Source organism: Aspergillus costaricaensis, assembly GCF_003184835.1.
Source record: "Aspergillus costaricaensis CBS 115574 unplaced genomic scaffold BO79scaffold_65, whole genome shotgun sequence".
In the NCBI taxonomy this organism is placed as follows: domain Eukaryota; kingdom Fungi; phylum Ascomycota; class Eurotiomycetes; order Eurotiales; family Aspergillaceae; genus Aspergillus; species Aspergillus costaricensis.
Genome location: NW_020291865.1, coordinates 35,096 through 57,028, shown reverse-complemented (window position 1 = coordinate 57,028; position 21,933 = coordinate 35,096). Strand labels below are relative to the sequence as shown.

The following is a 21,933-nucleotide window of genomic DNA, read 5'->3' as shown; positions in this document are numbered from 1 at the left end:
AACGTCGTGCAGCTAAGCCACGAAATCCTCTCCGACGATGATGAAGGAAACGACCTACCCGCATACAACCAGCTTCTGTCGATATTCATCGCTTTTGGTGATATCAAGAACACACTAGCAACGCGTGCCCCTTATAGCGTTACATTTTATGGAACAGAAAATCGCTTGCGATGGCGATTGTAACCGCGTCATGGATATAACCGAGGAAATACAATGGTGCTAGGATTGCATCCTTGTCCATTTGGATGAAGAGTGCCGCCGAAAACTTGAGCAAAATCGTCTCCCATACTCTACTTGTAATGCGTCACATAATCTACTTCGAATTCCGCGAATGGAAGAGTCCTTAGGTAACCTGCCGGAGGACAGTGTACCATCCGGAGATGACTGGATCTCATTTACGGATTGGTTGGGGCATATTGAAAAGGATTATGTTAGCTTTGAATGAGTATATGCAGAAAGCAGGACCAAGAATAAAGTCAGGCAAGATAACAAAGCTTTTATCAGCATGAAAATAGGATCATAAGTGAGCCAAATTCTAGTAAGGAAGTCTTCAGAACGGGATAACAGTTTAATGCTATCTGATACATCTAAAACTTGTATTATTTAATAATAGTGTATTTATTAAATATAATAATATAATTCTTATTCTCTTTTTTAATTATTATGTGGGGTTATAAGTATTAAGAAATAATAATATCCATTTCTGAATTTAATTAATATATATTTGCCGGAGACTGTACTAGATTAAATTACAATTGATAGTATATATCTAATCTTTGAATTTATTAAGTAGAGGGAACTTGATTTCTATTCTAAATCAAAATATATTGTGACGGCGAGTGAACGTCCCGTGGTCACGTGACTTCTGTGTTGTTGGTCTTGTTTGCTTGTATCGCGTTGCTCGCTTACCTTTGTATGATCGCATGTTCCCCTCTGAGCTTCTTCCTTTCCTTCCTCACGTTAGAAATTTCATTACATAGCACCGAATATGACTGTTTGAACGGCTTCCACAGTGGCAATTAACCAGTCTATAGAAAGCAGGTTCGCTAAGCCCAACCATGACTTCTTCTGGTAACCCGAGCTAATCCATCAATGGCTCTCGAATGGTTTCTCCTCTGAGACATTGTGGCCTTCTGAGCCTAACCCTCAAGACCTACTCAGTGATTCAGGGGAGATACAGTCGTTTTCGAATTCAGTTTGACCTCTCACTCTTTAGACTTGATTCCCGGAAAATAAACCCGTTATATGCTAACCCTGTTCGGGGTCACCGCTTGATTGATTGGGCAAAACTGTGGTGGTAATGGCTGTACCACATCCCAGGACTTATTATAATAATACTGTAATGATACATTGAATCCCATAGAATCGCTTGGTCGAACTGGTGATCTGGCAAGATTGCTCTGGCAAGATCGTCTGCTGCTTTCCGCCTTCCCACCAGTCCCATGTTGCCACCCACTTCCCCTCGTTCTCCAGAGTAGGTGGTGCTTTGCAGGTGTGGGTAGTGGAGGCAGGATGTTTAGAAATCAAGTGGGTGCAATGTGACATCATCAGCTGAATTGCTCTTCTTTTTCCAGGTGATGGGAGGACAGGCAGTCAATCTAATTGGTTTAGGGCACTTGCTCGGATATGCACAGTCATCACATCGGAGACCGTGGTGTCCAAGGAGTACTCCACATGTTTATCTCACTTACCATAACCATCGACTTGCAGGATATCCTGGACTCACCCCACTTGGATAGTCTGATGGCGAGCTGAATCTGGATTCGTGATCTCCACCAATCTCTCGAAGCAAACCCATTTTCATCTTCTCGCTTGAACAAATTATCAACTGTAGATACAGGTACAGGACAAATACAAACCTCTTTCCTTCGCTTGCGGGAGAGAAAATGCGGTAATCTGAGGTTACATAGTCAAGCTAAATTTTTGCCCTCTCAAAATACAGCTCCAGTGGATTTTTCTTACCATCCGATCTACAAGAGTCCCATGCGTCGTGACTTAGTTTCCCACCATCTAAGAGAAGATCTTTTCCTAATGATTATTAACGCTTTGATCATGTTGATCCTTTCCATGTTTCCGATGGTGGTTTTGGGTCTTCATTGATTTCCCTCTCTGACTCCCCAAGATTTAAGTCGCCGGATCTCGCCCGGTCGTGCGTTACGGGTGGTCAGTCACTGAGAAAAATTGAATCTCTCTTCGCACTTATAATCATAGTCAATAGATTCTTGCGATATCCTCCACCATGTCCGGCCAAAGCAAAGAGTACGCCGACATCATGGGCCGAGAAACCTCCTTCGGGACCTTCCTCTTCATCCCCCAATGGTTCTCTACCCTGCGACTAGGCTCAGTCGGCTACTTCGACCGCACAGGCGAATGGAACGAAATCACTAACCTGCTCGAGGAAGGGCAGGCCGAAAAGGACGGATTCAAGCCATTTAGCCACGACCTGAAACTGCGCGACGTCCGTGAGACCCATTGGCAGGCTGGATCCGCCGAGACCGAGACAGGCCGGAGTTCCCGCCTCACCACTGAAGCCAGCGGTGCTATAGCTGCTGCGCCCGTTGAGGCGTCCGTCCAGGTTAAAACGAACTCGTCGACGACGGGCAGTGCGGCGCTTATCACGTCGTCTGTGGTGCGGAACTATAGGTTTCAAGGGGACTTTAAGGGACCAATCAAAGATTGGGTGGAGGATAACGCCAAGGCACTTGTTGAAAGAAGAAGTGATATCGAGACGCAAGGACTGTGGGCAGTTATGGGAGCATGGGTGACGGACGAGTGCGCCATCAAGATGACAAGCGGGAAGAATCAGGAAATTGACGTGTCGTTCGACCTGGGCGCTACGGGGATTGGGAAGCTGGGTGCGGGCGCCGGGGCCTTTGACAAGCTTAAGCGGGAGGGGTGGTGGACATATCCCAAGAACGAGGTATTTGCAGGTTGCTCCTCTACCATCCCACTATTGGATACTGATGGCATGCAGAAAAGCCAGGGCTACGTTGTTTCGTTTGTGGGAGTTGAGTACTCACTTCGGTCTCTCCACAAGCTGAGAAGCACAGTAAGCATTGATTTTCTTGTACCCTCAATGGCTATTTACTGATTAAAACTAGCCACTCAAGGTTTATAATGAGACAATCAGCCTAACCCCTAAACAAGACCAACCTGGGTCCACGGAAAATGAGCATCGAATGGCGCTGTTAATAAAGTTAGCGCAACTTCAGCAAATTGAGAATAAGGAGGAGAAGGAGGCGGAGCTGAAAAGGCTGGCAGAAGAGTATCCCGAGATACACGATCTTCGTTCAAAGTCTCAGTGAGGGGGCTCTACAATCCATTTCTGTCCCTGTCACAATCTGATTATGGCCTATTGCTGTATACCGTTCACTTGCCCAAAGACATGAATCTTTACTTTAACATATCCGCATAAACCTTACCAAGGTCTTTTATAATTCCAAAATTTCATACTTGTACTGGATGCTGGGAGCTCCCCCAGAACCACAGATACCTCCTCAATATAGCAGCATTGGGACTCTGAGCAGTGATACGATTATGCTCTTTAGGTTCCTTTTAGGGTCTAAGACCATTGCTTCCCTTTTGCACCAGGCACAAAAACAGGCTGAAGACACCTGTGTATGCGACCCCATGTAGAGGATTATGTGGTAGATATGAGACCTTGGTCATTCCATGCCTCATTATATGACTGTCATTTACAAGTCATGTAACCTCTTAGACCCAAAGAATAATTAATAATAATTTCTGAGAAAATAATTAGGATACAGGATTTATTAAAAGATAAAATAAAAATTAATTAAAAGATAGAATAAGGAAACCAAAGAATTAATAAAAAATAAATAAAACATAGAGAAAGGATAAAACTTATTTAAAAAAATAAATTTTTAAAAAATATATAAAAAAGCTTAATCCTCAGAAAACTAACAGTTTTTTTAAAAAAAATTTATTAATTTTTATAAATATAGAGGCTTCATTCAGATATAATAAATTATTATAATTATTAAATTCTTATATAATTAATAAATCTAATTTATTTTTTTATAATAAAAGCTGGTATGCAGTTCTTTCTAAAAAAATATTTCTAAAATTTTACTAGTTATTATCTCCTCTTAAGTATTTTAGTATTACTTTAAAAATATTAATATAAAAAATTAATTAATTAAAAATATAAATAATCCTGAAATATTACAAAGAATACTTTTTTAAAATTCTAAAATATCTTATAGTTATAGCAAGAAGTTTAGATAATATATATTAAATTTAAAATAATCGTAACTTTTAGATTATTTCAATACCGGAAATCTAATCTGTAAGAAAAAAAGAAAAAAGAAAAAAATTGTTAAAATAAAAATAAAAACATTAAATACTCTTAAAACATAATAAAATTATAGAAAACTTTTACTAAGTTAATAAGAAAAAGAAAATATAAAAGAATTAGAAAATACGTTATAAGAATCTAATAACTAGATATAGATTACTTATTAAATTATTAGGGTTTAGGGTTTTTATAATATAATTATCTTTAGTATAAAATCAAGTAGCTGGTATCTTATATCATAAATTATATCTAATATCTTACAGGAAATTTTAAGAATATTTTTTTTATTTCTAGGATTATTATATAAAATACTCTATTTATCCTAGATGTTTGTTACGGGACAGGTCCCTACTAGAGGACTCGGTTAACTAGCCTCATTACTGCCTGCTGATTAAATATAATATACAAAACCTCAGGATCTCTAAGGCCCTGTTCTGAATAACAGCTATTTCTTTTTTTTAATAAATAATGTATTCTTGAAATTAAAAAATAATCTTTAATATTAAGAATAGCTTCTAGATAAACCCATAAAATAAAATCTGACTATATAATTAATAAAATATAATATAATAAAATAAAATGAAAAAATAATAAATAATATAATATAGTTATAATTCCTTGCTGATTTTATCAGTAAGTTAAAGAAAATTAAATAATAAATAATAAAACAGTAAAATTATTATTAATAAGCTTAATAAGATAAATATAAGTAATTAAATTAAAATATAATAGAATTATAAAACATTATTAACATTTAAACTATGAATAGTATTTCTTATAATATTATTATCTCTTTTTTTTAATATATAATTCTATAATTAAGATTTATATATCTAAAAATCAAACCCTTTAATAAGCAGAATAAGAGAAATTATTTTAGATTTAAGATATATTTATATATTAAAGCAACACTTCGGTGAAAGAGCTGCCTCTTTTGTGGTTGTTACAATGCTGCTTTTACAGTCCTTTAATACTAATACTCTAATTTTATTTTGATTATTATCTTGGAATTATTTTTATAGTGGTCCATCCCGGTTCTATACTATGTAGATAGACAGAAGCCCTCAGCTGATAAAATAATATAGAGTCTACTAGTATTCTCCAGCTGAGGTGTTATTTAATATAGATTTTATATTAACTGTTCTATTCTCTGTTAAAATATAGTAGAATTTATATAAATCTTTCTTAGTAATACAGTATTCCATATATTAATTCTTCAGAGAATAGTAAAATCTATTATATTAGCCGGGCCAGCCAGGTATTATATTTTTATTTATTATAAAGATATATAAAGAACTAGAAGCTCACTCCAGCCTTCTTAGAATAGAGAAAAGTTTAATTAACTAAATAATAAGATATCTACCCCAGGCTTTTTTTTTTTATGATATATATGCCCTTGGTTTTTACATAATTTTTAATTATCTTATTTTTTTGGGTATCTTTTTCTATCTCTTTTCTTCTATTATTTTTTATTTTATTTTTTTCTTTTACTTATTTACCTGCTATTCTGAATCTCTTCTAGTATTTCAGTTATACAGAGAAAATAAATAGATATTTTTATGATAACATAGTTCTAAGAGCAACTGTATTACTATTAATATAATAATAGTAATTATAAGAGACATAATATTTCTGAAAAGTATCAGGAAATTAGAATAAATAAACCAGCTTATAAAGATGCGGATAATGATAATAATAGAAATAATTTATTAAAATATAAGTTTTATATAAACCTGGGCCAAAATACTTAATATAACTAGTTATAAAAAGTAGAGTGGCGAACGGCCAGGTCAGGTTAGGTTAATCAGAAGTTTTATACCTGCCGGCAGGTTAACAGTCAGGTTAAAGAAAATTTTATACCTGGCCGCGGAACAGCTAAAAATAAGATAATTAATTATTTATTATATTTTTAGTACTAGGATCTATCTACTATACTCTTTTAAATCTTAGTACAGATAAGATATACTCTGGTTAATAATTATTTACTTTAATTATTTATATCTTTATTAATAATTAATGCAAGATTAATCTTCTTAATTCTAAAAATAATCAGAAAAAAGGAAATAGAAAATAATATATTCTATTCTATTTTTATTTATTTAACCTGATATTACCTCAGGTGGTAGTAATAATTAAATTTATAAAAAAAAAATTATTTTTATAAGATAAAATAATAATAAATATATATATTTACAGCTTTATTTTAATTATATATTATTAATAAATTATTAATATCCTTTAAATTAATTTCCTAGGCTGGTAAATCTCTCTGAAAATCATTCTATATAATAATAAATAAATTTATTATTTTTTTTATATACTTAAAATACTGTCCAAGTATTTATAATAAGTCTAAAAATTATAAATTATCTATATTATTTAATTATAATGTTTTATATGATTCTGTTTACTTAGTTTATCTGAAAACCTGTATTTTCTATAATTTATTAATTATAAATATAAAATATTAGAAGTTGCCCCTTAATTCTAAGAGTATATTATTTATTAAATAAGAAAAAATAATTATTATTTAAAATAGAACCTCAGAGCTTCTGAAATTTTATATATTATATTTAATTAATAAGTAGTAATAAGACTGGTTAATTAAGTTCTTTAATAAAAATTAATTCTATAATATTATCTTTTTTTTAGAAAGATAATAATATAAAATACTAGCATGCTTATAAACTGGAATATATTAAATTTAAATTTTTAATTAATTTATTTTATTATAATTTTATATTTTATTCTAGCTCTTAATTTTTTTATTTATATTTTTATTTTTATTATCTAGTTTCCAGATCTTATACTATTCCTGTTTCCTTTATTTTTAGATATTTAATATTTATAAATCTTTCTTTTTTGTGCTCTGTTCTTAATCACCTGTTTAATATAATTTTTATTATTATTTTAAACAGGAACCTCCTCTTTAATATAAATCTGCCTAATTAATTTATTAATTATATAATTAACTTAGATTTTTATAAAAAAATTTTCTTTTTCTTTTTTTCTTTCTTTTTTTTTTCTTCTTATTTATAAGTAAAGATAATTTATATTCCAGCTGGATATTAGACCGGTCTAGATTAAAGATAAATATATATAAGAATATAAACTTATTATCTTTTATATTTAATAAAAATAAATAAATAAATTTTTTTATTTTTAATTTTATATTATTATTTTCTTTACTCTAATCTTATCTTATTTTTTATTTTAATTATATTACTTATAAGTCTGCTTCACTTAACTCTAATAAATAAAAAATATATTTTTAATATTTTTTTAGAGCTATAATCTTACTTTACTTTAAGTCTAGTAATAAAAACTTATCTTTATTATTTTTCTTTTATTTTTTTATTTTTTTTTAAATTATATTTACTCTCTCCTGTATTCTTCTTTTATAAAAAATATATAAAAATAATCTTTCTTTTTTTCTTCTTTTTTTTATATTTTTTTCTCTTTTCTTCTTTCTTTTTTATCTCTAGTTTTATTTTATTAGTTTCTATTTATATTCTAGTTTTACTTTACCTGCTCCTACTTATCTTCTAATTTTATTTTATTTACTTTTAGTTCTGTTCCAGTCTTATTTTATTATATTAATTATTTTCTTTATTAATATCTATTATATTCTCCAGTCCATCTGTGACAGGCTAAGAAGCTGGGTGGACTACATTAGATATAATAATTAATAAAGAAATTAAATTTATTAGAGAAAAGACTATCTAATCTACAGACAGGTCAGTCTTATTTATAAATAACTCTTCTAGAAACTTTTCTTTATAACTTTAATAAACTTCTTTATTATTTTAGAAATTCTTATTTTTTTTATAGATATCTTCAGGTCAAGGTCCAGGACCAAATAAATTAAAATATAGATATTTTAATTCTAGATAATTAATAAGATTTAGTTTTTTTTAATTATTATTTTCCTTACCATGACGCAGCTGGGCCGATATAGATTTTAAATAAAATAAATAAATAAAATTATACTAGTATTTATAGATTTTAATATTATAAAGCTTCGTTACCAGTTCTTATATAAATTTAATATATTTTTTTTATTTAACCAAAAATATCTTTTTATAATTATATTTTTTTTAAAGTATATTTTTCTTATCCGGGATTTTTTTAATAATATATTTCTTAATACTATCTTCTGTGATAATAATATCTAATTATTTATTTATATAATCTCCCATTTCCTTTTTTTTTATTTGGTTTTTTTTTGGTTTTTTTTAATTATATTTTTTTATTATCTTTTATTACTAATTTTTAAATTATCTTAAGATATATTTTATAATTATTTTTAAATCTATATAAGTATACAAGAAATGACCCGTGCCTGTGTATCCTGTTATTATTAATAATAATATAATCATATAACTCAGCTATTAATAAAAATAACTATAGAATTTTAGATTATTCTTACTACTTCTTCCTACTAGAATCTTTATCTTATATAAGATTTTTATTAATTTATTAATCTAAATCCTGACCTGTATTTAGTACTGTCTGTTTTTAGTATTTTTTTTAAAATTTATAATATTATTAAAATTATATTTATAATATACCTGGATTTCCTGTTCTAGAGTTCTAAGAAAAAGACTAATCTTAATTCTCTTTTATTATCTGCTTTAGTAGAAAAAGTACTATGTATTTTAGATAACCAGGGATTTCTTAATAATAGCATAATATTAAATATATAAAATAATAATTTTTTTTTATTATTTTCTCTATTCATAATATAATACATAAAGTAGGCTGTTAATCCTAATCTTTATCTATTATTATTTAAGTTTATTATTATTTTATATCTAATATCTGAAGGGCCAGAAGCTGATCAAAATTAAAATTAATCTTAGATTTAAATTATTAATATTTTTACTAGTTAATTTATATAATAATTTTTAAAATATTATAGCTGTCCTGCAGGCATACATATAATTTTCTTATATTTTATTATAATTATCTTATTAGAAAAGATAATCCAGTAGTTATATCCTGATATACTATCTTAACTTAATATTATTTATTATAATATATTCTAATTAGAAACTTTTCTAATCTAGTAACGGCAATAGATATTTAGTAGTATTTTAATAGATAAAGAAGTATCAGAAGCTATATTTATTATTATTCTAATTATTATTACAGTTATTTTTTCTTCTCCTACTACTACTATTATTATTTTATCTTAATTAATAGTTATAAATAAAATTAAACTGGGCTCCTTATTCCCAGAGCTGTAAATAATTAATCTTAATTTAAATTAAGTACTTATATCAGAGACTCTTTTTATCTAGTTTAATCTAGACAGTATAGAAGGATTTATATTAATATTAATTATTATATAAAAAGGCCTGTACTAGAAAATAATCTATTTTTTAATTATTAATTTGAAGAGCTTGTTCTATATTATATTAATTATGATTTACTGGAAGAATATATATATTTATAATTTCTGAATATTTAAGTGTCTGGTCTACCAGGTTCTGTATTCTTTATTTAAATAATTAGCTGGTTTTAGTAAAGTAGAAATATATTTTCTCTTCTCTTATTTTTTCTACCCCAAGCGGTAATATCTTATATTAATAATAAAGAAATTTACTATCTAGACAGATTGTATCTTTTTTCTTATTATTTATACTATGTATTCTGTGTCTGTTTTTTATTCTAATAGAGAAATCATCACAACGGGACAACAGTCAAATAATGTCTGATAAATTTTTAAATAGTATTATTTAATAGGGCTTTCTATAAGAAATACAGTATTATAATTTTTACTTCTTTATTTAATTATTCTATGGGGTTATAAGTGTTCAAAGATAATAATATATATTTTTAAATTTAATTAATATATATAGTAGAAATTCAATTAGATTAATATATATAATAAAAATTTAAATTAGATTAATATACTTTCCCACAGGTACTAAGCCTAATTAAGTCTATTAAATATTATAAAAATAAATATTACAGTAATAAGTATTACTCTAATAAATATTATAATTATAAATATTATTCTAATAAGTATTATATAAATTAATATATTAATATATTTATAGATTTTAAGAATCCTAACCCACCTGGAAAGATCAAATTAAATATACTTATTATATCTAAATTATATATCTTTAAGAGATATCTTTTTCTATAATATTAATATATAGTAATTTATATATATACTTACAGCTAATTATAAAAAAATAGAAATTATATTCTAGCTTACAGGCTGTAAAAGTAATAATATTATAAAAATAAGATAAAAATTTAAAAAATAATATTATATTAATTTAACTAAATCTGTGTAATCCTACTAAGCTAATAGATAATAAAAAAAAATAATATAATAATTAATAGTTTTCTTACAGCTTTTATACTCGGGTAGTATTCTTTCTAAAGAAAATATATGAATTAATATATAAGCTAATATTATATTTATTTATAATATTATTTTTCTTAATATGTCTAGCTTTCTTATCTTTTCTATAATTAATAAGATATAAAGAAAGAAAAATTATCAGAGAAATAAGTAAAAATAATTTATTTATTATTATATTTTAATTTTTATAATTCTATTAAATTACTAGATAATAAAGCAGATAATAATTATTATATTATAAGAAATTCTTATACAGCAGGGACTCTCTGTCAAACAAGCGGAATCGGTCACCTGATCTTGCATGATGACATGTCCGACCACGCCTGCACCTGTCAAGCCGTTGTCGGCATCACGTCAACCAACTGATAAGGGTTTGAAGTAAGAGGTTCGTTGATTGACCACGTTACGATATATACCACCGCCATAACACTCGGTAAACCACCACGCCACTGCCGGGAGTTTGGGGAATGAGGATATGTGACTGGCGAGAAGTGGGGACCGCATCCGGAGCGGGAGACGGCCCGTGCAGCGAACCATGGGTAGTCCAACCGCGGATCGGAACATCCGTAGTCTCCTCCGGCTTTGGATTTTTTTCTTGTCAACACTTTCTAAAGGTGGCGAGCAAAGGTTGCCTGCTACCAGCGTGGCTCTGGTTTGGGTTAATTCTTATCGTGTGTATAACCGGCTTCTCATGGTGAAGATAGATGCGCTTCCTCCGGGGAAAGGAAGGGTGCGCTACTCTCAATATTAGATCAGTGGAAGAGGCGGGGAACAGGAGGGTGACTGTCAGTAGCAGTGTTGCTTGAGGATAATAGCCACAGAGAAAGGAGAAGCATCAAGCAACAGGAAAAGTTGCGAGGATCTGGAGGATGGAGGAAGGGGCTGGATGTTGGTGGAACTGATCGCAAGTGGCCTTTTTTTTTTTTTTTGCTAACGCCGGACGGACTACTCTTAGACGGAAACATGTCCATCACGAAGCATGACGTTGACAAAGGCCTTTCTTCACAGGTTTAGGCAGTCCCAGGATAGAGACGTGCTATATCTTCGGGTACACACCCCATAGGGCAAATGCTGTTTTTGCGCTCCCAATCCCAGATCTTGTCAAATCTCTTACATCGACGGGGCGCATCTCGCGGTTTCCAAGCCCCCAACCCGGTTCCCGAAATGACATTCCCGGTGTCCTTTTGAAAGAGTACTGGGGTGACATCGGCCATACACTTGATCAAGTTCATCAGCATGACACTACAGTGGCGAGAATGAATCTGCATGAATTCTTCCGTCTTATTGATGGCTGTGCGGTAATCCCATTCATTCCGATGCACAAAGAACCAAAGTACGCCAACGCAGTGGACCTGATGCATTGCTGCTATGCAGTCAGAACCTATCTAAAGCGTAATGAGCATGAAAGGGGGGGTTGCAGGCGACACCGACCTTCAGACATTGCGATCACTTCTTGCTCACGCGGTGGAGGCAGACTCCACCACTCGCGTTCCTCTGTTGATTTGTTTATGGCGGGCAATTTGTCGTACGGAAAGCTAAATCGTCCGGCTTTGATACCGTTAATTGTCAGACACAATTCAAATTTCGTACTTGCTAGGCTGAAGGCTGGAACCAAACTTACTTTTCCACAGTGTATCCCACGCGTCCCGACGGCTCTGGGTAGGTACGCCCACGAAATCGTGAGAGATTAAATCTGAATCATACTGTCGCGATTCGTACTGCAAAAAGTCCGATTCCGGGCCTGAGTTTCCCGTCAGCTGGCATTCATCCTAGTGGGATGCGAGTAGCTTACTGTAAGCCCACATTCGTCGTTGACATGAAGAGTCTGTTGCTGCGTAGGAGTGTCGAACGGCGTAGAACAGCACCGAGAAGATGAAGGACACGACACCGACAAGTAGAACTACAAAAGAATAGCTTGAGACACGAGTAGTTGGTATCCCATCATGCGCCCGCTGATTCTCGGCGTTCTCGTCCAGCAGAGGAATAATGCTCTCTTCCTCTGTGCTCAAAGAATTGCTTGTGGCATCATGGGTTTCCTCGTCCTTTTCGGGCGTCAGGGTGTTATACTTGAACATTTGAACGACTTTGTCTGAGAGCGATTCAATCTACCCAGTACCGAGGTGAAGAATCATTCCAGTAGAATAGACGAAGAGAGAACTGCATGCTAAGTGTCAGGGCTACAACAGAACAGGCCAAAGGCTCAAGGTACTTGCAGTGGGTGCTGGCGTCAGCAGGACATTTTAGTGTGGACATGACACGGGCGACCTGGTAAGCCTTCGAGATCGCCCCTGTCAGCACACAAACACTTCATGGAAGCTTCCCGAGACGCTCCCAGAACGTGCCCGCCTCGACATCGCTTCACTACATTTCAGTGTCTTACTATCATGAACTACGATTGAATGGTCAAGTTGCAGGCCAGCCAGCAATATTGATGTCCCACGACAGAACCAATCATGTTCATCCAAGGCTGCAAAAATATTCAATTTCTCTGTTCATTGCTGGCTTGTGCTCTTTTACTTGTCTGTGCCGCTCTGATCGTCTTGAAGGCCTTGCATATTGAGCCAAGTGAGGCGAGCTGTGACAAGCTCACCTACCCTTGGTCGCCGGCGCTGGATATTATCAAGTACCACTGGGAAACGTTCGAAAACCACCAATTTTCCATAAAGACTTCATATTTTAGCTTCCGCCCAACTCAAGAGATTGAGGATGCGTGGAATGAGTTACTTCCACGTGCGTTTGATTCTCTGCCCTGTCACCTGGCTCATCCTCCAGTTCCCCGGAGAAAGACCAGCGTGCAATAAAAGAAAAAAAAAAAAAAAGAAGAAAGAAAAGAAAAGAAAAGAAAACAAAGGGACATAGCTGATATTGATTTCAGAGCACCCAATTTCGATCCCTGCAGACCGGCTGCAGAGCCTTGGACAGTTAGATTCAGCAGATGATCCTGCCTGGGTTCGGGACCCCGGTGATGCGAGTGCTATCCTTGCACTCCCTGAGTATGCTGTGCAGTTAGGCTGCTTAAATTTTCTCCGGCAGCTCGGCTATCGTTCTGACGACAACTTCACTCATCTCCCCTCGTTTCAAGGTGAGATTTCCCTGGTATGGGATAGAGCATACCAGTGTATCGAGCGACTGCGTCATGCTATCATGGTAAGGACTTCCAACGCCTGGATTTGGACCATTGGCTAACTTCGTACCAATCGCCAGTGTTGGGGTGATGTCGGAGCCGTCACTCTTTATTATAACGGCGAAACAACCTCTGAGACGGAGCTATTTAGAGATGTGTCATTTGACTTTGGAACACTTCATTATTGTCGGAATTTCGACAGCATAAACCAGTGGACGAAAGAAAATGGCGTGGGGGCCGCCACAATGAACAATTTGTGGTGGGGAGGTTCCTATGGTATCTAGCACACCGTAACACTGCAGGTGTACATGTTAAGACAAGATTATAAAGAAGCGTTACTTAGATTTCTAGAGTAAAAATCGAGTAGAAGATGGTGGGGTCTGTGTAGAGCAGAGAACCATTTCTGATTCATATCTAGCAGCTACCCACACGATAGAGAAGCCTCACTTCAACGTCATTGTCTACAGATGGTCGGGCTTACAAGCCGCGACACAAGATCAAACCAGGTCAGGAGATGTGGAGCTTGGCCACAAGCTCCTCGTTGAGCTTTTTCTCTTCAGCCTGATAAACACCAAACTTCCCTCCATCCATCGTGTCCACGAGCCGATGGATTTCGGCCACCAGGGCTTCGGCTTCCGAGCGCCTTGATGGTCCCTGCCCCCACAAGGCTTGGGCGATGATCCGGCGAGCGTTGATGGCTTGTGGAGAAGATGGTCCCAAGTGCAGCCGTGAATCCATCCATGCGCAAACCGGCCTTTCAGTTTCCTCTGCCTCCTGGTACTTCCCAATCTTCACCAGGTGGTCCGCGAGCATGTGCGGTGGCACCACATTTGATTCGTCAGGCCTCTTTTCCACCAGCATCCGAACAGTCTGTTCGGCCTCGGGAAGGTCCAACTTATCTTGAAGACAATAGATCCCCTGCCACAACTGGTACCAGCGCAGGTAATCGGTTGTGTAGAGAGACTGCGGAGGCGACGTAGCTGCCTCCTCCTGCTCTAGTTTCTCTCGGAGCAGCCGTAGGAGGAGCTGCAGCTTGATTCGGTGGTCATCGGAACTTGCCTCGTCAATGGGCAGCTGTGTAAGCTCGGCATCGGAGAAATTGGCCAGAAAGTTACGAGCGACGGAGTATTCAAAGCTATCCCAGAATGTATTGACAGGCACCGGGGCCTCCCATGAGAATGCCTTAGCGGTCTCGGATGTCGTAACGGCCCCAGTGGAGTAGCGGAATAATGATGAAACCGCAGCAGCCATATTTCAATGCAAGGATGGAGGTGTAAATACCTCGTGTTCGTGGTATGTAAAGATAATATGCAGAGACAGTGTAACGATTTGGGTTGCTATCAGATTGCGGGGTTGGGACTCAAATCTGTTGATTTATGTGTATCTGGTGGTCCAATGAGAACATCGCAAAATGACGCACTGTGTGCTGACAAGGCTAACCCAAAGGAGTGAAATACAGTACGGGCCTGATCCGAGCTTTTTTTTCACTTGATTTGACTTGAGTCCAGTTGTGATCGGTTGGCTTTCTCTCTCTCTCTCTGTGTGTGTGTGTGTACCAACGTTGTGGATATCTCGATATGGAACCGTCATATCAACTTGTTGCAGGGGATGAGCCGAATGCCAATTCGCGAAAGCGCCCATTCCAAAACCCTAACTTGACGACTTCAACCAGTTACAAGATCACCTCGGCACTTCAGTATTTTCATCCATTTGCTTTTTTTAGCCTACTTGGAATATGTTTGTTGGAAGCCTCAACAATTCTCTATCTAGTGAGATCGTACTCGGATGCGTCCCAGCCTTGGCCAGCATCCCCCGTTCCGCCGAGTAAGTGTGAGAATTCACTTTCGTTGCCTCGCCCGGAACTGATTCCTATCATCAGTACCATGGATTTCCCGCAACTTCACCCGAACTGCCACCATGACTAACCTGACGAGCGTTGCTGAAGTGGAGGCTGCCTGGGGTGCCTACGGTATGCGTTCATTTATTATGACCTGTTACATCATTCTATATCTCGCACCCTCCCTGAATCTAATGGCACAACGGCACCAGAAACGACGGCATTTGTGCATGTGCAAAGGCCAGAGCTATATTCCTTACCACCGAATAAAGATGTCCTGGCAGGGACGGCGAATGTCTACATGCTTAGCGTGCATCACCAACTGCATTGTCTGAAACAGCTTCACGTGGCGACTCTACATTTTCCGGGTGGAAATGGACAACAGAATCACGCGGAGGACTCGGAGTCGGTACGCCACATGGAGCATTGCGTTGATTATCTGCGGCAAGCGATCCTCTGCGCCGGGGATGCAACACTCGAGGGCCCAGATCCAGGGAAAAGAACTCTAAGTGGATATGGAACTACACATCAATGCCGCAAGTGGGATGGGTTAAATGGACTGGAGACCTGGAGATTGTTGAACAGTCCCCAGAGCCCATAGTGTAGAATTAAGCCTGATGTCTTGCAGTGGTACCCTCCCATGACTTTCTATCTGATTGATACATGCAACATTTCAACCCCAACGTAATGCATAAAATCAAGGCACGCGAGAAAGGGCAAATCAAAAAGGGTGATATAACCTGGACGGCATATACACGAAGGTGAACCCACAGAGGAAAGCCACAAAGGACAGAGACCAGTCTGAAATTTATAACAGATCATCAGTAATGGTATCATGTGCCGGAAGTACCTTTGTGCGTTTCTACGTGATCTCCGACTTGGAGGAGATGCAAATTTGTCAGGAGGCGAAAAGACCAAAGAAGATACGACCAACGGAAATCGTTCAACTACCACCCTGTTATATTGATGCCTGCAGCTTCTAATCGCCTCGCAAAGATGGTAGGTAACAGGGGCATCCGGATTCCCAATGTTCCGACCCCCTTCCACTCCAGATCCCCACTTAATCTCTTGTTCAAATCATGAGGTCCGTGACCATAGGCTCCCCAATCCTTCTTCCGCAAACATCTGCAAGGCAGCCCAGTCAATGGTGACTAGATTGAGCACTCATGGAGTGCACCAAGACGAGTAGAGGGCGGCGGAAATCTCATCCACATCGATCTCCGTGAGCTCTCGCTTGTGCTTGACAGTGTTCACGGCGGACCGAACTGCGACGTTGATTTCGTCGCGCTTGGCGGTGCCACAGCGTTTCTCCAACGCAGTGGAGTCATCGGCTAGCAATTCTTAGTTTATATAATCGGAATCTCGATACCTATCGGGTGGGATCATACCAACGGGCAGTGCGAGAACAGTGGCAATGGCCAGGGTAAGAACGGCAGCGATCTTCATTGTGGATTGTACGGTTATCAAGATATATAGAGTCCGAGACCGTGAATGATACTTCAAGACAGAACTCAGTTTGTTCGATGCAATGCGAATAATATTTCCCTTGGTAGGCGATGGAGAACACGATTATATGGATAGACCTCTCACAACAGATAGGATTACGACTGTCAGCACACATCAAGTGGCTGCTGTCAGAACACGGATGACAGGCGCCATGTTCAGGAATGTGCTGACCTGCGGGCATGCGAGTCTTTGGCATCCACGAGAACCCACAAACTTCCCTGCTGATTGCGCCCTGAAGGCTTCTCCCCTTTCAACTCGTCTTCCGTACTCTGCCATGATGCCCGAGCGATCATCCACAGAGACCTCTATCGATTCCATCCGTCACCATGAAAAGGAAAGCCTCATCGAATCTTACTATACCAAGCAACCGCCACGATTTAGAATATACTCGAGAGCTCATATTGTCACCCTCTATGTGTCCAACGCCATTCTATTACTGATTATCGCCGCATTGGTTGGAAGTCTATCGCATCGACCTTTCCAGGATCCCACCATCGGCGTATACTGTACGTTCTCATATGTTGCTATCATAAACCAATGGTTGACCCAGGTTGCCTCATTCAGCACCTGCCAACGAGGCCATCGAGTATATCAAGCAACACAAATTTCGTGCTGCGCTCTTTGAGAAGACCCCATACATGGGATTTCCGACCGACGAAACGGACCGCCTGTGGCAGGAGCTATATAACTGTAAGTGCTGGCCTTGCTGAGCTCGGGGATGAAAATACCTGACACCGATCAAAGTCGGAATCTCCAAGATTCCAGAACATGAGGCGAGGATGCTTCCCCATCCAACGCTAAAAGTTCCTGGAACCGACGAATATCTCGTACAGCTTGATGTATGGCACGAGCTGCATTGCCTCAACGACTTGCGAATGCTACTATACCCCGAACGGTTTCCAGGGCTGGCGGGCGTGACGAATGACAAAGGTGTCATCGACCGTGAAAGCATCGAATTCCGTCATTGGGGTGAGAGTCATCCCCTACAAGCGTTTGCGGAAACATTTTTGACCCCTAGCTAATTATTTATTGCTAGATCACTGTGTTGACTCCATCAGGGAAACCCTCATGTGCCACGCAGACGTTGCTCCAATTCCCTTCCGGGTCAACTTCCCAGCAAGTAAGGTCATTGTGCCACGATTGGCAACCACGCATACCTGTCGAAACTTTACCAAGATCCAGGAATGGGCCAAGGAACACAAGGCCAGCTACTGGAATTACAATGTCACCGCGGAGCAAGCGGAAGAGATTATGCGGGAATCGGGATTTGACAATGCGCCGTGGGAGAGCATTGATGACCAGTATATGGAATTTCCGGGCAATACATTCTTCACATACTGGCGGGAGCATCCCGAGGAAGCAAAGGCCGCTAGGGAAAAGACCGCAGCAAGTGGTTAGTAAGAAGAAAGCTGTTCAATATATTGGAGTGTTTCTCTGTGGAGGTACTTTCCTTTTGATGATAGACGGGGTGATCATGGATCTTTCCTGTATTTACCCGATTTGTCTTTGCTTCATATAGTTCCATGTCCTAGGATGCGTAATATTGGCCGTCGCCATCAAAGAAGTTTGTTGCGCTTTCCATCACATAATAGATATCGAACAGTAGATGTATTGTCCAAGCGGTGGGTGATATTCTACTTATGTATGTGAAATCCATGCTCATCAAACACAGCCCTCATCTATGTGTTCGAATACTGAGATACATAGGGCGTGGTTAATGCCGTCGCATGTGTTCCTCCCAGCTGGAGGTCAACGCACCGAATCCATAATCATACGCAAGGTATCTCCTTCCCCTAATCGTCTCTGCAAAACTAACGGATTTTTTTCGCTGAGTATCATAGCTTGTTGGACCTCGTCAAAATTTCTACACCGATGCACAACGCCGTCGCCATTGATAATTCGAGCCTTTTCACCCGTGGGTAACTCAGCGACAAAGGATGGCTCGATGGTGTCATCTGCTGCGCACATAATCGCCTTGTGAAGGGCAGATTTCAGCACAAGATATGCAAGTGCGTAATATGTGATAGTATCTTACCTGCTCGAGATACTGAAGGCAATGCTCTAAATGATCCTCGCCCTCGCCCTCGCCCTCCCCTCTTCTCTCCCAGTACCTTGTATGGTGCGACTCGTGCTTAAGGGCCATCTTCAGGCTTTCTAGACAGTGCAGTTGATGAAACATCGACACCCCGTAGTGCTTTGTCTTCCCACCGGCCTCGTGTATCTGAACGAACCCAGTACTACTGCTGTCCATCCATTTGGCAGAGAAGGGATCCGGAGACGCCACCTCTGATTCAGATCGATGATAGGAAAATGTCTCTAAATAGGGACCAAGAGCTCCTGAATCGCATGATATATGTGATACCCTTAGCCATGGAATCCAAAAGTCGGCACTGTTGTTCATGCGGAGAAAGGATACCGCAAGGACTCCCAGGAACGTGACAGTGAGGCCAAGCAGGAGCCAAAAGTGATAACTGTGTCTTTTGCCGTCCATCATCCTACCTGTTCCAGGGTAACGCTGGTTAGAATTAGGATGTAGAGTTGGGAACGAAGGTCTCATTGCACATGTTGTGTGCCAATCGTCTGGGAAAATGTCATGCTGACATGCTGGGTGGTGTGCTGACAGTCATACCAGCCAGACCCACAAGTCACTGTCATCATTCAATTAGCCTATCTTCACAAAGACATCTGAGTAAGAACTCTCGGCCGTGTGAGGTCTGAAAATGTGTTGGGGGGGGGGGGGGGGTTGTTGTGGTCTGAAAGCACATTGTAGTCGTACACAGCCCCATCACCTACAGAACATCACCATAAATCCCAAAGACACATAATGGCCGAAGGAAAGTCACTGCGTACTAGATTGCAGTCATGGATTGCCACAAGGGCTGCTCCTATTTTCCGAGCCACTGTGCATTCGTACACAACTCTGCCAAATTCCGGTGAAGTTCATCATCTGGTTTCCGAAAAAGACGGGATTGTTGAATGCAACTGTGAGGGGGATGTCTTTGCTCCAGACTCCAACAACACACGACGTTTGCTTGATCCGGTACGCCTTCTATGGCTCAACCTGGGATTCTTCCTGATATCAAGCCTAATGTTCACGCTATCCCTATCGCCGTCTCCCCCACTGTACAAGGAGCGCGGAGAGGATACACAGCGAAACTACTGCCTTCAACAGGTCTCCATGCCGTGTGAGTAGAACTTCGTCACCAGCCACTCCTAGCCAGTGTTCCCTAATGCACCAGAAAACTCATAGCCCCGATCCTGGACGAAGTGGACATACGGGTCGCACCGCAGCGGATGGACGCCACCCTCCTCAACAGGGATCCCCCCACCATCTACCGCCAGGAACCCAGCATCGAAATCGATCGCGCCTGGGCCGCCTTGTATGATACCCGACCAATTGCGCTGACTCGCAGCCAGGTCCTGGCGATGGGCAAGGATCCAGCGGAGGCCGTCCGCATCCCGCCCAGCTGGGGTCGCGGCAACGACAGCTACTTCGGCCGCATCGACGCCTTCCATCAAATGCATTGTCTCGATGCCCTGCGGCGCGAGGCATACTTCGGCCACTACTACGGCGCCAAATACCCCGGCGGTCTCAATACCACCTCCGAGATGCATCGGCTGCACCTGTCGCACTGCGTGTGGCTCCTGGCCCAGAATATCATGTGCTCGGCCAACACAGATGTCTACACGCATATCTGGACCGATACCCTGGACCATGCATGGCCGGACTTCAACATTCAACACCAGTGCAAGAGTTACGACACCATCTTGGATTGGCAGCGGCGGAATGCCTTGGATGAGGACGACTTTGTCGCCCTTAGACGGCCGGACGGATACCCCTACCGTGTGATGACGCATAAGTTCAAGGAGATTCACGGATGGTTTCTTGACCACGAGGATGTCGGTGACTACGAATCCGGGGAGATTGCTTGACAGGTACCCTCTGGAAATGCTTCATGGGTGTTTGTAAAAAGGACTGGATTGACTGCGTTGAGTTCGGGGATCAAGCATCTTTCGTCCCTACATCAGTGGGGATTTAATAAAGCCCATGGGAGTGTGTTACAAGCAACAGCGGTAGTACTAGTCCTAGCATTCATGAGTCCACTATCACCGGCTCTGCTATATAAGTCATCCTCTGCGGATATACATGTAGACTACTCTACTCTTTATCATCCTCTCCTGATCCGTTAATTTTACCGTTGCACGGTTACTTCTTGTTTGGGGGGGGGGCGGGTTTCTTACTAGTATATGCCCCGGTTGTACTTATCCCTATTAGTCTCTGCTGAACATTAAAGATACTGTAACAAAAGAACAACTCTCTGAGCCTAGAAAAATAGCATCTAGGTGCTGAACAGTCTCTACTATACAATCATAAACGTTAATTCTACCCACGTCCTCAATATTGACAGTCTGAAAACATTGCCCCATTCTAACTAGATAATATGATGATGATGATTGCCTTACACTCGACTAGCGCGCCCTTTCAGAGGGCCCTTTCTCAGTCTAACTACTAGTTATTATGACTTTGTATTTCTTTCAAAACCTCCATTATATATTATACTTATTCTCAATACCCAATCAGTCTTTTTTTTTTTTTTTCCGTACTATGAAGGTTTGTGTGGTGAGGTCCTAGTACCACTACGCCATCTGCCGCCGTTGAATATATAGTACTAGCTTCTGTAGCAGCGAAGTCATCGTAGTTCACTAACTTACTCTCTTTGGCTTGTTGGTAGTCAGAAAGATGTCAATGTGAAATTCACGGTGCG

The 21,933-nt window shown here is 38.5% G+C and overlaps 9 protein-coding genes across 9 annotated transcripts; 5 read left to right on the top strand and 4 right to left on the bottom strand.

Annotated features, from left to right (window-relative positions):
- Positions 1-2,180: 2,180 nt before the first annotated feature.
- BO79DRAFT_205464 (uncharacterized protein) lies at positions 2,181-3,306 on the top strand (the record flags this gene model as incomplete). Its single annotated transcript, XM_025681854.1, has 3 exons — positions 2,181-2,920; positions 2,975-3,049; positions 3,102-3,306. The coding sequence occupies exons 1-3, from the start codon at positions 2,240-2,242 to the stop codon at positions 3,303-3,305; spliced, it is 960 nt and encodes a 319-aa protein (XP_025533926.1). The 5' UTR covers positions 2,181-2,239.
- An 8,002-nt stretch (positions 3,307-11,308) lies between these two features.
- Positions 11,309-12,775, bottom strand: BO79DRAFT_279171 (oxidase ustYa family protein; the record flags this gene model as incomplete). Its single annotated transcript, XM_025687959.1, has 4 exons — positions 11,309-12,063; positions 12,132-12,235; positions 12,291-12,441; positions 12,493-12,775. The coding sequence occupies 4 exons, from the start codon at positions 12,773-12,775 to the stop codon at positions 11,711-11,713; spliced, it is 891 nt and encodes a 296-aa protein (XP_025533925.1). The 3' UTR covers positions 11,309-11,710.
- A 378-nt stretch (positions 12,776-13,153) lies between these two features.
- Positions 13,154-14,108, top strand: BO79DRAFT_279170 (uncharacterized protein; the record flags this gene model as incomplete). Its single annotated transcript, XM_025687958.1, has 3 exons — positions 13,154-13,430; positions 13,576-13,847; positions 13,905-14,108. The coding sequence occupies 3 exons, from the start codon at positions 13,154-13,156 to the stop codon at positions 14,106-14,108; spliced, it is 753 nt and encodes a 250-aa protein (XP_025533924.1).
- Positions 14,109-14,331: 223 nt separating this feature from the next.
- On the bottom strand, positions 14,332-15,075 carry BO79DRAFT_205462 (uncharacterized protein; the record flags this gene model as incomplete). Its single annotated transcript, XM_025681853.1, has 1 exon — positions 14,332-15,075. The coding sequence occupies one exon, from the start codon at positions 15,073-15,075 to the stop codon at positions 14,332-14,334; it is 744 nt and encodes a 247-aa protein (XP_025533923.1).
- A 641-nt stretch (positions 15,076-15,716) lies between these two features.
- On the top strand, positions 15,717-16,262 carry BO79DRAFT_279167 (uncharacterized protein; the record flags this gene model as incomplete). Its single annotated transcript, XM_025687957.1, has 2 exons — positions 15,717-15,793; positions 15,874-16,262. Exons 1-2 carry the CDS (start codon positions 15,742-15,744, stop codon positions 16,260-16,262), a joined length of 441 nt encoding a protein of 146 aa, XP_025533922.1. The 5' UTR covers positions 15,717-15,741.
- A 346-nt stretch (positions 16,263-16,608) lies between these two features.
- BO79DRAFT_161809 (uncharacterized protein) lies at positions 16,609-17,107 on the bottom strand (the record flags this gene model as incomplete). The annotated part of the gene is made up of 3 exons (XM_025679038.1): positions 16,609-16,786; positions 16,845-16,992; positions 17,050-17,107. 3 exons carry the CDS (start codon positions 17,105-17,107, stop codon positions 16,609-16,611), a joined length of 384 nt encoding a protein of 127 aa, XP_025533921.1.
- Positions 17,108-17,162: 55 nt separating this feature from the next.
- Positions 17,163-18,565, top strand: BO79DRAFT_161801 (oxidase ustYa family protein; the record flags this gene model as incomplete). Its single annotated transcript, XM_025679037.1, has 4 exons — positions 17,163-17,673; positions 17,732-17,857; positions 17,912-18,136; positions 18,204-18,565. Coding segments are annotated over 4 exons (1,224 nt in total), but the record flags the coding sequence as incomplete, so codon positions are not given.
- A 351-nt stretch (positions 18,566-18,916) lies between these two features.
- Positions 18,917-19,686, bottom strand: BO79DRAFT_279163 (uncharacterized protein; the record flags this gene model as incomplete). The annotated part of the gene is made up of 2 exons (XM_025687956.1): positions 19,203-19,686; positions 18,917-19,141 (listed from the first exon to the last, which is right to left on the bottom strand). The coding sequence occupies exons 1-2, from the start codon at positions 19,659-19,661 to the stop codon at positions 18,917-18,919; spliced, it is 684 nt and encodes a 227-aa protein (XP_025533919.1). The 5' UTR covers positions 19,662-19,686.
- A 305-nt stretch (positions 19,687-19,991) lies between these two features.
- Positions 19,992-21,245, top strand: BO79DRAFT_279161 (oxidase ustYa family protein; the record flags this gene model as incomplete). The annotated part of the gene is made up of 2 exons (XM_025687955.1): positions 19,992-20,352; positions 20,418-21,245. 2 exons carry the CDS (start codon positions 19,992-19,994, stop codon positions 21,098-21,100), a joined length of 1,044 nt encoding a protein of 347 aa, XP_025533918.1. The 3' UTR covers positions 21,101-21,245.
- Between the last annotated feature and the right edge of the window lie 688 nt (positions 21,246-21,933).